Source organism: Micropterus dolomieu, linkage group LG09, assembly GCF_021292245.1.
Source record: "Micropterus dolomieu isolate WLL.071019.BEF.003 ecotype Adirondacks linkage group LG09, ASM2129224v1, whole genome shotgun sequence".
Classification (NCBI taxonomy): Eukaryota; Metazoa; Chordata; class Actinopteri; order Centrarchiformes; family Centrarchidae; genus Micropterus; species Micropterus dolomieu.
The window spans coordinates 10,094,491-10,111,251 of NC_060158.1; the positions used below are offsets into that span (position 1 = coordinate 10,094,491).

A 16,761-nucleotide genomic window follows, 5' to 3' on the forward strand; every position below is an offset into this window, starting at 1 on the left:
TATTTTGAGTGAAGTATTACATTCTTAGAGTTATCTGTTCCCCAAACTACAAGTGTATCACAGTAGCTGACACATTAGTTCTAAAATGTGCTGCTGTACAGTGACCTAACAGGAACTCGCTCAAAAATCTGTCGTTGATTGAACAGATGGACGTGCTTCTCGGTCTAGGTTTACAACCAAAATACAAATGCTTAGAAATGGCTCTTAATGTTTATTTAAATTGACATGTTTGCAGTGGTTCCGAGATAGACTGGTTAATCCTCCAGAGGCCTGTGTGCGTGTATTTCAACGCGTGTGTGTACAGATGATTCTGTGTCACACTGTGTCCATTTCTGCATATGTGAGTGTGTCTCTGTTTGGATGAAATGACCTTCATCTTAACGGATAGCCTGTAAAGGATCAAACGAGATGTTACTACTCTGGACCCAGGCAGTCATAAAGTGAAGCTCAGACAGAAAAGAGGCTCTCACATTTTCTCAGGAACTGTCAAACAATACTCCCATTATGAACGTAAATGTATACATCTTACTGAAGCATGATGTCTAGAACAGCACAACACATATCATTAACACTTATCCCTTTCTGAACAATATCCGGATGAAACAGATTTCCTGTCTTCAGTTATGTATTCATTCAATAGCTAATGTACTTACACATTTTTGCTCACCTACAGTAATTTCCATTATGTATAATAGTATTCAGCTGAAGAATAGTTGACAAAACAATCTCACCACAAGGCCCATTAAGTGGCTGTTCTGGGGCTTTTGATCATATCACATGATGTAGTTTACTAAGTTCTCGTTTCCATTTTTCACTACAGCACTATAGCCAGGTTTACATCCAAATGTAGCACACGTTTTAACAGATTTTGCAAAAAATCTGCAACCAAAAAATGCTAATGTATTTGTATTCCCATCAACTACTACTAATGCTAATATTAGGAGATGGTTCATCGAGGTAAGCAATGGCGCAACGAGATGGTTGAAATGGTGGAAAGAACTTTTCCACCTCACCCAAGCATGAAAATGTTTTGCTAAATTTAAATGTTTTAATTTATCTTTTTGGCTTTTCCGCTAATGGTTCTTTTTTCTTTTGATATGTATATGGAAACACACTTTTTTAAGGAACTCATTTGAGTTTTACTTTATTCTTGACCTTAGGATCCTTAGTAACTGAAACCTTTAAGCCAAAATGGCCGAGAAGTCCTCAAATTGCTCTGAAAAATTCTGAACACCTACAATTCCATGACAACAGACCAAACTTGTTCTGCTGATGTAGAGAGATTGTAGAGACTGTGATACAATCAAAAGGGTCCACTAAACTGACTGACTGAGGTACAATTGGAAAGTTAAGGAAAATTACCACAATATCTGTGCACATATTTATAATAATCCCATACTAGCAGTATTTGCACCATGTCACACCTCCTGAGGTACATGGGACTACCAGATGAGAGTCAGATGAGGAGACTGTTTTTGTTTGGTAGAGATATGACTTTGTTCTGAAGTTTGGTTGATGTTGTGGAGGTCTGTGGAAATTCCTGCCTGATGTGCTAGGATGTTTTGCATTGTTGTCTGAACATAATGATCCCTAGTTTCACTGGTTTTAATTATTGAATCCATCCCCTGCTTTTGTCTGTGTTTATATGCACATCTTTTGCAATTCAACCTAAGAAATGCAAAAACAAACAGAAACCTGGGTACATGAAAGGATGGAGATTGTACATACAGTGCACTGTGTGTGTCCCCCCCATGCTTCTCTAAATCCTGCTCCTCTTATTCCTCTTATTTAGTACATATGCTGTAAATGATCCAAAAAATGATGTCTAAAAAACTGTACAGTCAGGCTGCTAAACTTGTTTCTACTTATTTTAGAGGCTTGACTCACAAGTATATTAATCCTGCAGCTTTTCTAGAAAGAGCTGTAGCACAGCGAGCAACAGACACATAAACATGCACATTATTAACATTTTCATCCATCATTGTATGGGTCAGGCTGCAGCAAATGTTTCCAATGTTGCAGCATGGATGTGATACTAAAGTGGCTGTGAGTTTCACATTATCATTAACACCAACATCTATGTCCCCCCTTTCCACCAGCTGCGGTGAACCACAGGTCAGACTGAAGCAGTTCCATGTGGAGATGTTAGTCGGGCTACCGCACCTCGTCTTCCTGCTCATCTCTTTTGTTTAGATTCAGTGTCGGTGCAGAATCACTCAGGGGAAATTTAGGCCCACATGCATACATACACATACTCCATACTGCCTTAATGTATTACCATCAGTACTTAAAAGTGCCTCATGCAGCCACTGCTATGATATATAGTCCAGAGTGTGTTAGCCACTAGTAAAAGCAACAGTGAGAGAGTAGAAAATACTCGTAAGTAACATAATCTGGACCTGTTGCGATAGCGTCACTTCGTCTTTGGTGATAGAAGCAAAGAAAAGCAGAGATTGTAAGAAAAGGAGGGAGAGATAAACACAGGGAGATAGAGAGATATAAAGAGCATCAGAAAGTGAGAAAACTGTAAGGCTGTGTGGTGATTGTAACCCTGGACGACTACAGCGACGGTTTATAAACTCTGGAGTCCTGGCTTAATGGGATGTTAGGATGAAAGATAAACACGAATGTGACGTCGAAGAAAATAGCCCCTGTCATTAAATGCCCATTCATTTTGATTAGAAGAGACATCCAGTTTGATAGATAGTATTGCTGGCACATAAACCGGAGCACTGAAGCAGTTCTTCCATTAAGTTCTGCCCAGCTAGGAGGTTTTACACACAACAGTCTGTGTAGCAATGTTTCTGTCATGGCTAAGCTTGAAACAACACGTCCTTTTGAATCTATTTCTTCAGCTTTTGGCAAAGAGATCCCCTGCTGTGATGTTTAGAGGGTACACTGGAACGCTGTCTCAAATATTTGGATGTAAATGCCTCCTCTGTGGGATGGTGGGTTTGTGGGATCCCTGTGTGCTTCAGTAAAAGGGGCAGACTGACATGGCCTGTAGCGTTGACACACAAAAAAAGCCATCATCAGGGACATTCCTGCCCAGATGTGTCCCAAAGGAAAGATTCCCATGTTAGACAACTTGCGTCACAATAACTACAGACTGCCCCTCTGCTGGTACTCACTGTGTAAGACCTCAGGATGAACAAGCTGGTCCGAGTTTGTTTGGTTGTTTGGTTTTCATTACGCATTCCCATGTCTTGGGTGAATGCAAGTACTTCCTCTCCCATACGGCCAGATACACATAATTAATTGGAGTCATTTTTGGGCCCATTTTGACATTAGACAGCAAGGTTGTAATTGGAGGATTTTTGAAAATATACATTCATGTGTAAGTTGTACTGTATTTATTCTGCTTGAGGTACGGGTCAAACAAGAAAGAAATATATAAGTTATTACAATGTTTGAGCAAGGATTGTGTTATGTGTGAAATTAGTATTTTTTGAGGGGGTTAAGCCGGGGACACATAGAATGGACAGAAAAGCATCAGTTCTCACGTAAGCAGTACAGGCTACTGCTGTACATTTTTACTATCAAAACAATACATGCATTTAACTCCACATAAATCTATATCTATCTGCTCAACTGATTTGCTGAGACATGTTTACCAGATAACAGTGAGGTGCTTCCACATGCAATGAGTGCCTCTAGTTAGTTGTGGAATCTAGCCAAATTATCATATTTTATCTAGACCAACTCTAAAAATTAATTTCAGGAATGAAAATTGATCATAAAAACCACACCACTGTTGGATGTGCTCACACATGCTCCAGAGTACAGAATAACTTAGGTTCGTACACTGTGTCACATAACACAATGTCAAATCTTAATTTGTATACCTCATTTGACTGATTTTAGATGAATTGGCTGAGGTGAAAAAGTAAACTTGCCCTATTCATGTTTTGAAATATGTCATTTATTTTCTCTAAGGAAACTTTTCTCATGGCTTTTATGTTTTTAGATATTAGACCTTAGATCTTGAATTCGACTCAACAGCCGCATATCTGCCAATATGCGTTTCTAAATCATGATGTAGCGCCACATTCTTCACATTTTACTCAAACTTTCTTGAAATCAAGCCTTGTTATTTCATTGTGGTTTTCTATTGTTGTAAGTAGGAGTAGATTGACCTTTTATGAAACTCATTAGTCATTTGAATAATTCAACACATCAAAATTTAACATCACATTTTCCACTCTGTTTTCACAATTTGTGGTTTATTTAAATTCTTAACACTGAGTAATGATTTACAAGGCCATGCAGGTCACACACATTTGACAAAATGAAAATGGAAAAACTATTTGGCATAAAACATTTGCCCTCAGGTTAGAATTTCTGGTTTGTTTTTCCTTAGCAACAACCAGCAAATCAACCAACCTTGAAAACTCGTCTTGGCTCAATATTCTCCCTTTCTTTTATTGTCTGCCCTGTTGACAAACCATTGTGACAGAAAGCCTTTGAAGAGTGGAAAATGGTGTGCCTCTGAATCTGCCAAACCATTTTGGGCACCTCCAAGCCAGCACAATGATTTACTCAGTGATTTATACGGAGGAACGGTTTGTTTGTTTTCAGGTTGTGTACATGGGGCTCATTATGTCTTTGGAAATGCACAACCGAAACGCAACTGACATCAACACAATAGACTCTTGACAGAATGACAAAGGGGAAGAAAAGAAACACAAATGCAAAGGGAGAGGGAAAAAATAGTCTAAGACTGACGGGTGCTGGCAGTAGCTGGTTTGTTTTTCAGATAGCAGCCAGTCTTTCTGGCTCAGGGAAGTTCTGGGATCAACTGTATTCAGACAGAGCAACAGAGATGAGGCAGGGGCTGGACCACCCACCTAACTGAAGACCCAAGTTTCTACCTGATTTGATGATCACTAAGATACACCCCCTCCTTTACCTACTGCTGCTACACCTGTTGGCTTTCCAGTCTTGCACAGCACATATGGCATCTACAATGGTGACAATGGAAGATTTATCCCTCAAAATATGAAAAAATAAAATAAAATCAGTCCCTGATTTCAGACAGAGGTAGACAAAAGCGGGACAACCATTGATTTTACCAAATGAAATAAAAGGATGCTGGCAAACTTTTATTAGCTGTAGCCTTGCTAATTAAGCTAATGTTAGCTCCATAATTTGGTTAAAAACGCTGTCTCTCTGTTTCCAGACTTGTTTTGAAGCACAAATCTTGTTATGTGGTTAAATAATATCGTGCTAAAAGACTAAAGCTAAAGCTACATGCCTGAGGAAAAAAGTCAACATCCTCATGTTCCACGAAGAAGACATCGAAATAATCTTGTATTGTAGCGTAGTGCTACTTAATCCTTATAGTAGGATGTAAATTCAGGCTGTTATTTCATTCCCTGTTTGGCATAGCTTTCATATTTGTTTTCTTACAGTATCCTATGTTTCATGTTTGTGTAATCCCACAAATCCAATAAAGCTACGATAACCAAACGTCTTTGATAGATTGCTTCAAGTTGGATATCCCATTTTTCAACATTCACAACCAAATTGTCCCAGTTTTCACCACAATTAAAATAATAATTTTGAAAGTATGTTTGTTTTCGGTTTCACGTGTTTACCGAACCCAATTTACCTGACTTGTTATCAAGGTTAGTGCTAATAAATCACCAATCTAGGTCAATATACATGGACGGCAACTAACAACTTAATACTATATTACAAATTAGGCTACATGTGAGCAAAAAATATATATGCAATTTGTGAGTTCATAAAAACATTTACTTTCTAGAACAAATTTTTCAGTTTATTCCGAATAAACACACAGTTTAATCAATTATTTACACTTTTGCTCTAAAGCAGGGGTCGGCAAATAAGTCTGGCATCGTATGGCAGGCCAGAACAAAGTCAAAACGGATATTTTTTTCTCCCTTGTCAAACAAATTGAATAAAAGGACACTTTTGCACATGCTCACATAAAGCATGTGCTGCAGTGTGTGTGCGTTCCGGCGTTTGATCCACATTCATAAACCTATGGACACTTATGTTCATTTCCCTGAGAAAATTCAGGGGAATCCAATCACAAGTTTACTGACGGCTTTTTCAAAGGTGTGTCAAGCAGGCCAGAGACTCTTTTGAATTGTCCTTCAGAACTCTTCAAAGTAAAACCTCTTAATAATCTCGACATGAAGCATTGCTGCAAAAGACGTTGTTGCGCCTTTATTTTAGAGGCACAATCACTTAAGAGGAAGTGGTTATGTGAGTAACTGTTGCTGTCATGACTGAGATCTATTTCAGCACCAGCCCTTATCAGTTTTATTTATTTTTTATTTTTCTGCTATCAAATATTATTACTGGCGGGCCGGTTCTGGCCCGTGGGCAGCCTATTGCCGACCACTGCTCTAAAGCTTTTATTTTTGGAAAGGCTAAAATAAAGACACCACCCTTTTAAGGGTGAGAGACAGAAAGGCTCCATGCACACCGCTTCAACATGATGAGAAATCCAATATTTCTCAACATTCAGAGTCAAGTCTAAGCTGCTGTTTTGTCTATTAAGGCATGGGGGACGTCTATTTGTTTCTTATATTTCCGTCTGTCTGTTAGCCATTTTCTTTCTCTCTCTATTGACATTCTATGAGAGGAAAAAATGTGGCAACAACTGATTTAACGCCTGGATGTTGGCCACCAGGGTGAAGGTCATAGAGGTCAGCTGTGAGTTCAGCCTGAGTTGTTACTCACCTAATCTTGGCAGAGTTTAAGACAGAGAGGTTTCAAGGTGGATTTAAAAACAAACAAGCCAGTGACTGAGTAAGACAGCTCTCTAAAATACATACAGAGGTTGCCCATATCTATATTATATAATGCTGGAGAATGACGGGGCAGTGAGTCAGGGTAACACCTCCTAAAGCCCTAGTAGAGTGAATTATAGCCCAGGTTTCAAAGAGGAGTGTCGGCAGTGGGTGATAAGAAGGCTTAAGTGTATTTGCTGGCATTTGTCCCAAGGTGGCTAGTTATACACCAGAAGGTGCTGATGCTCGGGGGTAACAGCCCCCCATGCTCTAGTTCATTAAGGTGGACTGAAATGGATCCAGAGAGACATCCCAGAAAGCCAGAGTGCCCCAGTAAAACCATCACTATCACCTCCCCACACACACACAAACACAAACACACACACACACACACACACACACACACACACACACACTCAGAGAGATAAGCAGAGATGTGACATAGCTCTAGCAGTAAGTGTTTTATACAGTCCAGGCCCCTCTCACAGTGTCTCTCTGCATCACCACTGCTGCTGTTTAGAAAAAGATCAAGACCTCCTTTTGGAATGGCTGAATGGGAAATGTCAGAAAAGTGGTAAACATTTGTAGTAATCTAAGAACAGGGAGGATCATCTTGAGGGATTATCTTGTTTTTGGCTCTCCTGCAATGGCAATTTAGAAGCTCCACCATGATGATGTACAGAATATGTATGTTGGGGATCTCAGCTGATGGATTTTTGCCTTTTTGCCTGTAATGCTTTAAATGAATTTGTGCACATGCAGTGACCTAAACACTTGTCCCGCTGTATGACAGGCCCCTTGCTCTTAAAAATTGCATCCTGCATATACAGCTTGTCGTTTATGTTCTAGACAGCTTAAAGCAGCTTATTTACTATATAACAGCCAATTGTACCTCATAACTGTCTAAACGGACCAGTCTGTACATGCAGTGCATTGAGGTATTAATGGCAGCAAAGTCACAGGCAGTCCACATGAAGCCAGACTGTGCCAAACACACCTCCTTAAAACCTTTATGCCTTGGTGTAAAGTAGCACTTAGGGAAACATAAACGTGTGTGTATGTGACTCTCACTTAGCAAACAGTTATTTTGTGAAACCATAGACTAGATTTAGTAGTTTCTGAAAGCAGATCCTAGTATTTTGGCACTTTCTGGAATGTCTCTAAAAAACAGATTTATTTTTATTTTGATGAAAGTGGAGTTTCATTGAAATTCCCATCTCTTTTTAAAGTGTGAAATGTTCACACAAAGGTAGGAATCTAGAAATCTTTTCAACTCAAAATTTAAAAATGAGACTAAGTTTCTAAAGTAGAAATAACACATTATTTATTTAACAAATGAAATGTTACATTTAGAAGCAATAAAACACACCGTTCCTCTCCTTAGTACACATGACAGTGCATGTGCAGATTAAGGGTGACCCCCATTTTTCTTTAACCCTGAGTTGGTGGGTTCCAGAGTGGAGTAGAAGCTTACCAAGGTTTACTGGTCTGAAACCTGTTTCTTGTCAAATTCCCATTCGTCAGAAGAATTCATGACTATCAGACAAAATTACCACTTGGTTCTGTCATTTCATCTCTTGATGAAAATGCATAGAAAACAGCACCATGAATTGAATTAACTGGTTACACTTTAACTGAACTAAAAATGGTAAAGTTACAAAGTATTCTGGAGAAAATCAGTCGTTGATAGTTCCTCATGTCTTAGTAGAAAATAAAACACTACAAACTTTGCATTCCTTATGCACTATTTCTTTCACCATCCCAATCCCATCCCTAACTGACACAAATTTGCATTTTACTTCTGGCAATGAAAGCAAGTATTTGCTTTCATTGCTGACAATAGTTACAATTGGTAGTCACTGACTGGAAAAGCACAGCATTTAACTGGAGTCGAGGTTAGAAACCATCAAAATAACACAACACCCACATAGACCTATTTTACGGCTTCCTGAGTGGTGATTTTACATGATTGGGCGTGTTTGTGTAATCTTGTTTCTCCTTGGTACTTTCCATTTATGACCCCCACCAGATCCAGCCATGAGTCAGTCACATTCCCTAAGAGACCAACCATAAAGTGACGCCGGGCTTAAGTTTGCATCAGCCATCTGTCCCTTCAGTATCTTTTCTCTCAAGGTGACTTAGACTGTGCAAAGCCTGTCACCGTCCTCAAACAATGGATACAACAATCTTAGTGGATGAGTAAACAGAAATGCAAAGCTGTTGTACAGCAAATCAATGTACAAAGCATTGAGGTTTTAAGTGACAACCAAAATACAACAGGATGTAAAAACATCCACAGATTTTACATTTGTAGATGGACTGAAAACCATTTCCAAACACAGTCATATTCTATGGTTCATTATCAGACAGAGTAATCCATCATTACTTGAGCTTTGTGGATTCCAGACTTGCTGTTTTCTTTCCATTTCCTCAGGCCAGACCATTGGAGGTTATGTGGAAAGTGACACTTATATCAGACTTATGTAGTTTACAGTTAGGGAAAGCTGTATTATGCCTGAAATCCTGCCCGAAATGTTTTTACATTTGACTTTAAATTTGTTGCCAAGAAAGGATATTACATCGAAAAGCTAATTCGAATTGGCAGACCTGTGCAAATAGCTGAGAACTGGCTATGTCGATCGAAGAGCAAAGAGATCCATCTCAGTTCTGACTGTTTCATTATCTGTCAGCCTGGGATTGATTGAAATGTTGCAATTCATCTATTCTTTATAAAAGCAGGGATACAGCGATCCTTTTTCTGCTAGAAATATCTATAGTATAAACAGTATCAAAATTTTATTGTGCCAACAGATACTGACAGATTGATTTTTCTGTTTTAGAAACTTTACGTTTCTATATATGTATTTACTGTACTATATAATTTGTCCTTTATTTGTCCTTTCAATTAAGTCACCAATCTAATCATTAGATCAAATGTAAATTGGATGCATTCCATCATGCAAATGTCACAAAAACAAAAACTGTTGATCTTACTAGGCCTTTACTGACTAAATTCACCCCATTATGGTAAGGCAAGCTAGTCTTATGGCTAGTGGGGATTATTTTGTGCGATATTTGTTTGAACCAATGTACAGGCATGTGGCCCTCCACATGTGAGTCAAAAAGTTACAGTTCAAACCTGTTTTCATGAGAATACACATGTTGAGGTCCTTTTGCCTGAACTGCAAAACTCAGACAACATCTTTTAAAGATCAAGTGGGAAGAGAATCTCCCCACTGGCCGATTATTGAATCATCTCAGTGCGAGCAACCAGATTAACAAGTGGACACTTAAAATCCAATCAAGTCTGATTTATTTATAAAAACAATACCGTCTCTCCAATCATACACAGACAAGCCCTCCTATATCCAATAAGTCAACAATATTGGGAACAAAATGATGTAAAACCCTGTACAAATAAGACACAAGGACACAAAGTACAAGGACTAAATTAACATTTTACTGGGAGGAAAAATGTATATAGAATCCAAGCATTAGACACAAGTAGCACATATTGTTAATCCGTGAGAGAAATCTCATCCAGCATACACCTCTATCTCCATCTTGTTGTTTGTTTGCGTTTGGAGATAAGGATGAAAGAGTTCTTTCCAGTCAAGCCTCAGTGAATATCTGTTCATCTCTGCCTCTTCCATCCCAAGCTAACCACCTACATGTGGCTTCGCCTATATTGACTAAACCCATTCTTCACTTGAGTGCCACGCAAATGAAAATACAGTATGTTTGTGCATTTCTTCAGATGTACATCAGAAACCCTCTCCGGTGTGTGGCCTAAGGAATGTTGATTTGAAAAAGGTATTAAAGACAATCAGTTTAATCTAGTGGAAGATTAACCAGGCCAGTGGGACTAGTTATATCATATGTTTATGTGCATCTGAGTTACAATGTTTTGACCCTGAATATTAATCTAATAACAAATTGAGCAATTGTTTCAAAGGATTATGATATTCTGTTTTTGTGTCTACGTTCATACATGAAACCTTAAAGTGTACTGTAGAACATGTTTTCTTTACCTCTGTGATCAAAACATGAGTGCAAACATCCAATATGCTGACAGGTAAATCTACAGGATCTGTCGATTCTGCAGCATTTAGAAATGCCCTTTTCCTTGTGAGTCTAATCTGTCTTCTTCAACCATTCTTTGGTGCAGATCGAGAACTACATAAAAGAGAGCATGAAGACAGAGATGGCTCAATTGCAGCAGAGCGCTGTACACAACCACACAGCAGCCATGTTGGAAATGGGCACCAACCTTCTTTCTCAGACTGCTGAACAGACACGCAAGCTGACTGACGTTGAGACACAGGTAAGAGCTCAAAAAACACACTCACACTAATGCTCTCAAACACACTTGTCTCCATAAAAAACATCCATTAAATGACCTTTTTATGTCTTTCTCTTTCATACACACACACAATAACACTGAGGGGATCCATCCTATGCTCCATAAACCCAACTATTCCACCTTTAGCTGCCTCAGAAAGGTTACAGATAACTGGCCAAAGACAATAGTGATGCTATATAAATTCCAATCCCTTCTTTGACTTATTTGGCTCAGGTTCGTTCGTGTTTATATGAAGGAGTTTGAGGAGGAGGTGATGGGAACTGGTGATGTTTTAGCGGTGGGTCATTTTTGCTAAAGCACTAGATAACTGTTTGCAAATTTACAAAAAGATAATCATAGCAGAGATGAATATCTCCTAAGTATTACCATGTGTTGGGTGAGCACTTGACAAAATGAAAACAAAGTTGATGGTTTATATGTGACTTGAAAGTGCAGTGTGTTTTTTCCTCCCGAGTCTAGAAGGCCTTAAATACAGCCTTGTGTGTTTCTCTTAAGGGATTGGTGCACATGTGCGTCACATTAACTACTATTACTGCAGCTAACATAGTGTGTATAGAAGCATAATCTCTTTATTATTTCTGTATTCTGTATATCTGTGTACTTCTTATCATGTCAGGTTCTGAATCAGACATCCAGGCTCGAGATCCAGCTGCTGGAAAATTCTCTTTCTACAAACAAGTTGGAGAAAGAGTTAATGGTCCAAACCAATGAGATCAGCAAGCTGCATGACAAGAACAGGTAAACAGTCGACACTTCAACAAACAAAACCACACGCACTTGATACCATCCATATGGCAGGAAATTGGACAGCGATAGACTGTAGGAAATAAAGAAGATACATCGACAGACGAGGAGTCAGTTTTCTGCTGGGTTGCTTAAAATCAAAAGCTTGCTAACAGCTCTCACTGACTACCAACTAATTTGTCCTTTTTTCTAAAACAAGATTCAGTAAGCAGCTTGTATTTTATGTGATGTAAATCAGTCTCAAATGCATGAGGCTATGCTTTTCCCTGCTGAACCCTTGCACATTTGTTGCAAAATCAGTCACTTAAAATGTGGCTTTTGGATACATTTTCATGTCTCCAAATCTTTTTCTTTACAGTGATTGGTCCTGTGGGATTGCGTTAGATGATGTAGTGTTTAATAAGGGTTTGGCCCACATCTCTCATTGCAGTATCCATAGAGACTCCGTGCAATCACTTTGATAAAAGAACTTCATTTTAAAGCATAGTCCCTGGTGATTCTGACTTTTAAGTTATTGTTGAGGCTTATGGACATAAATTTCTGAGGGCTTTTTCCCTAAGCTTAAGCAATTTTGACATTATTCCATCTTGTACGTGTCGTCGTTTCTTTTTCCTTTGCTAAATCTATAATAGAGGGAAACATATGATTAGTTAATGAATTTGATGTCAGCTTATATCATCTTTCAGGCATTAGATTGTACAGTGGTAATGGTTACATATGGAAAGGCTTTATCGTGTACCTCAGATGTACCTCTTTTCCATTCATGATGATGCATATGATGTGTGGGGAACACATAGCAACCAAACCTACAGACAGATACATTTTTGTATTTCTGTCTTATGGAAACTTCTTGTATTGCGTTGCCATATTTCTCACTGGGAAATATTTGTGTGAGGGAAGTGGAGGGAAGTGAAGGGAGCTTCACCATGTTTTGATTGTAATAACTTGCATTGTCCATCACAAAGTAACAACAGTAAGTATAAAGGAATTTTATTAAATTAGAGTCAACCAGCTGATCCCTATTCATGATGCCTACATAAAAAATGAAAATGACACACATTACATAACCAGTAAATCATTGGTAAAATCATAACAAAAAATCTAAACATTTGTCAATCTATTATAATCTGTGAAAACAAATCTAATTCCAGCTAATCTGGGTGCTCTGAAGGATAATATAATAATTAACAACTTCTCCATCTTCCATAACAAACTTTTCTTGACCTTTTTCCATTCCCTCAGCCTCCTGGAGCAGAAAATGTTAGAAATGGAGATGCGGCACCGTGAAGAGCTGGAGACGCTGAAGCAGGAGAAGGGAAGTCTCCAGGCCCTAGTGGGGAGGCAGAGCGGGGTTATCGGGGAGCTAGAAGCCCAACTGAGCCGGGCCACAGGAAACAGCACGGCCCTGCAGAGACAGCAGCAGGAGATGATGGATACTGTCCACAATCTGCTCCACCTCTGTTCCAAAGATGGAGGTAAGCTAACTGGAATTAAAATCTTACATGCTGAGAAGTTTGGAACTGTAAATGTAAATATGGTCTTTCACAATAGCTATCACGTAAGAACACATTCTGGATGTTGTATAGTGCTGAGGATTGAGATGAAGAAAGTCACAACCTATTAGAAGTGTAAGAAAATGTGTGACCATTTTGTGAAATCAGGTCGCCCTGCAAAATCATGGAGAAGTGATTGAGCGCAGCAGCTTAAAGCTGGACCAATCAGCGCAATACCATGAATGATTTAGATGATGGCAACAACAAGCAAGGCTGTGTTTTGAAGTTGAACAAAGTGCCAAGAAATCACAGACAATAAGGACAGGACATACAGCATGATTTACCAACTGGAAGACCTTATCTGTAGGTGTAGTTAAGTTGTAATTTCCCATTGCCATAATAGCCACTGTGTTTTTTGACTATGCTAGCGTGGCTCTACATAGGGGAATGTTGGTCAGTCTGTTGAGTCTGTTGTTGGTACAAGAACTATTGGAACGATCGCCATAAAATTTTCATTTATTTCATTTATTCATGGTCCCCAGAGGATGAAGCCTCCTGACTGTGGTGAGTTTTCCTCTAGTGCCACCACAAGGTTGACATTTGTGGCTTTGAGTGAAACTATTGGTTGAGCTGCCATGAAGCTTTATACACTTATTAATGTCCCCCTCAGGATGAATTTGAATAACTTTCGTGATCCCTGACTTTTCATTTATTACGTAAAATATGCATGCTAACTTGCTAAAATAAGATGGTGAAGGTAAACATTTTACCCAGTAAACATTAGCATGTTAGCATCGTCACTGTGAGCATCTTAGCCAGCTGACTTTGTAATTTAGCTCACTGTTGTGTCGAAGTACAGCCTCAAAGAGCTGCTGACTCTCAATCTTGTTTCACTTTCAAACAAGTAAAATAGGGTGACCAGACGTCCCCGTTTTCCAGGGACAGTCCCCGGTTTTGGTGGCCTGTCCCCGTCCGGAGCTGTCCCCGGAAATATCCCCGTTTTTAACTGTGTGTTAATCATTGACTGTATAAGGTTTTGACAGACTTGATATCAGATTTTACATGTCCAGAGACTGGACAGCAGAGCATACAGGTGTCGTGCCGAAAAGTGATCGCCCACCGAAAACTGATTTTTGGCTGGCTGTATCGCCCAGTCTCTTTATGTCTACAGCTGCTTTTATTTGGATCAAACAGACATAACGTGCAAATAAACACAATTGTGGCATAATAGGCTAAGTGTTTGCAGTTTATTGACTGCAAACACTGATTGACATATTGACTGAAAGGTAGGTTCTGCCTCAAAATGATGATTGCTTTCATTCAGAAGAGTTATATTTGACAGATTATAAAACCAAAATTGTCCCCCTTTTTTATTTCATATATAATAATATTATATTTTTAAATGACAAACTGACCACCAAACCAAAAATGTCCCCGGTTTTCATTTCAGAAATCTGGTAACCTTAAAGTAAAATCAACATCTGACGTGCACTCACTTGGTCCAACCAGGCAAAGAATGCCTACTGACCCTTGCCACAGGCGGTATGTGCAAAAGAAAGTTTGTGTATTGGCTGCACTCAGCTTGTTTTGGATTACTTACTTCCTCAGGTCAGGCGTTACAGCTACAACATCTTAGATTTTACAATCCTCATGAAATTATAATGACACCAGTTGTATAAACTCCATACTTAGAGACACAAGGATGCTGTTAGCTATTAAATTCTGCATCATTGAGAGCAGCATGAAGAAACAAACACGGTTGTTGTTACAACCTGGTTTGGTGCCTCTCACAAACCAGCATGGCGCTCTTTTTTTGCAACAATCGCTTTTACCGCTTTAACTTTATAAAGTCTGTGCACACAGCTTCACTGATACATCAAACATGACTGGTTATGTTTGACTCCTCTGAGTCTCTGCCTTCTGTTAATACGCGACCAGGGATTTCCCTTTTGGCCCTATATTTGACCTGACAGCAATGCAACCTTTCTTGTTCGGTGTGAACTCATTTACCCCCTTTCCCAGCCATTTAAACACCAATCCCACTTGATCCTTACATTGGCCTTAAATCCCATTGGTCACAGGAGATTTGACATGAATGTCTATGTTGGGGGATTTGTTGCAATCTCATTTACATTTGTGGATTTCCTGCGGAGACGCTTTTAGACCCTGCGGGGCTCCCCTGAGGTTTCCCAGCAGATAGGAAACAACAAGGGTATAAAGGGATGTAAGAGTCATGAGTGGATAACCATTGCACATGATTAACACATGCTTTGTGTTTATCATGCTGTTCCCTTTTATTATTTTAATGTTCCGTGAACTAAAGGTCATGGGCGGCTTCTGCTAGCTCTCCATCTGTTTAGTCTAGATTTGTATATGTTACATTTTATTACCAGGGGCCTATTGAGACCATTTGGGCATGACTGGTCATTATGTATGATCTTTACAGTCTTCATGTTGATTTAAATTTGTCCTGATTCCACACTTTTGGCCCTCTATTTTACTAGCTTTGCAATTCCCCAAGTTTTATTAAATTCACTCTAGATTATACTTTTCTAACCTTTATTTTGCCACCATGCCTGGTATTTTCAGTGTCAGTTGGTGTCAATAAAGCAGGGAACCACAGCCTGTCCCGCTGTCTGTGATTAGTGGCTGTGTTAATGAGAGGCGATAGAAATGGAACGTGGTTGCTCTGTGGTTGGTCCTTTCCTCTTCCATGGTAGTACTGAAGGTTAAGGCGGGCATGCAGGTCAGAGGTCTCCCCTTTCTTCACCCTGGCCCAAATAAGTCAAACTGTAATAGCTCCTGGGGGAAGCCCCGTCCAAAGGAGGTGAAGAAGTAGATAGATCTCACTGATCATCTGACACACATGCCCTGTTTTTCCAAATTTAACAGCATTTAATACACAGAAGCAGCAGAGCTCAATTTTTTCCATATTCATGGGAGGGCTTTTGTTTGTTTGAGAAACGGATTTGCGTTTTCATTTGAGAAAAGGTTTAGCATTTCTTGCCATGAAGTGGCATCTACTTGCGTTAGGCTCTATTTTGAAAACTGAGTCTGAGCATTTCCTTTAAAGAATGGACTCAAATCACTTTTGACTTTGCTTTGGGAAGAAAATAGTTTTAATATTAAATCTCCATGAACATATATGTTTTCATTTGTCCATGTATGGCTATTCCTAAAATTAAGGTTTACAGTGTATTTTCAGCCATTGTAGTGCAAACTGAGGGACTGAAAGATATTTTTGATGTGGCCAGATGCAGCAGTGGAGCTCTTGTTTAGGTTGTAATCATTACCCAAACCTGATTAGTGTGCAATGAGCCACACACTGTTGTTAACAGTAATTGACCTCAGCTTTGGAACACTAAAATTTCTGGCTGCCAAATATGATTTTGTTTTA

At 39.1% G+C, this 16,761-nt stretch overlaps 1 protein-coding gene across 1 annotated transcript in view; it reads left to right on the forward strand.

Annotated features, from left to right (window-relative positions):
- Positions 1 to 16,761, forward strand: part of angpt1 (angiopoietin 1) — a 75,549-nt gene that overhangs the window by 11,071 nt on the left and 47,717 nt on the right. Inside the window, exons 2-4 of the mRNA XM_046059378.1 lie at positions 10,933 to 11,088; positions 11,744 to 11,865; positions 13,114 to 13,346. Coding sequence (XP_045915334.1) covers positions 10,933 to 11,088; positions 11,744 to 11,865; positions 13,114 to 13,346 — 511 coding nt within the window. The remainder of the gene's footprint in view (positions 1 to 10,932; positions 11,089 to 11,743; positions 11,866 to 13,113; positions 13,347 to 16,761) is intronic.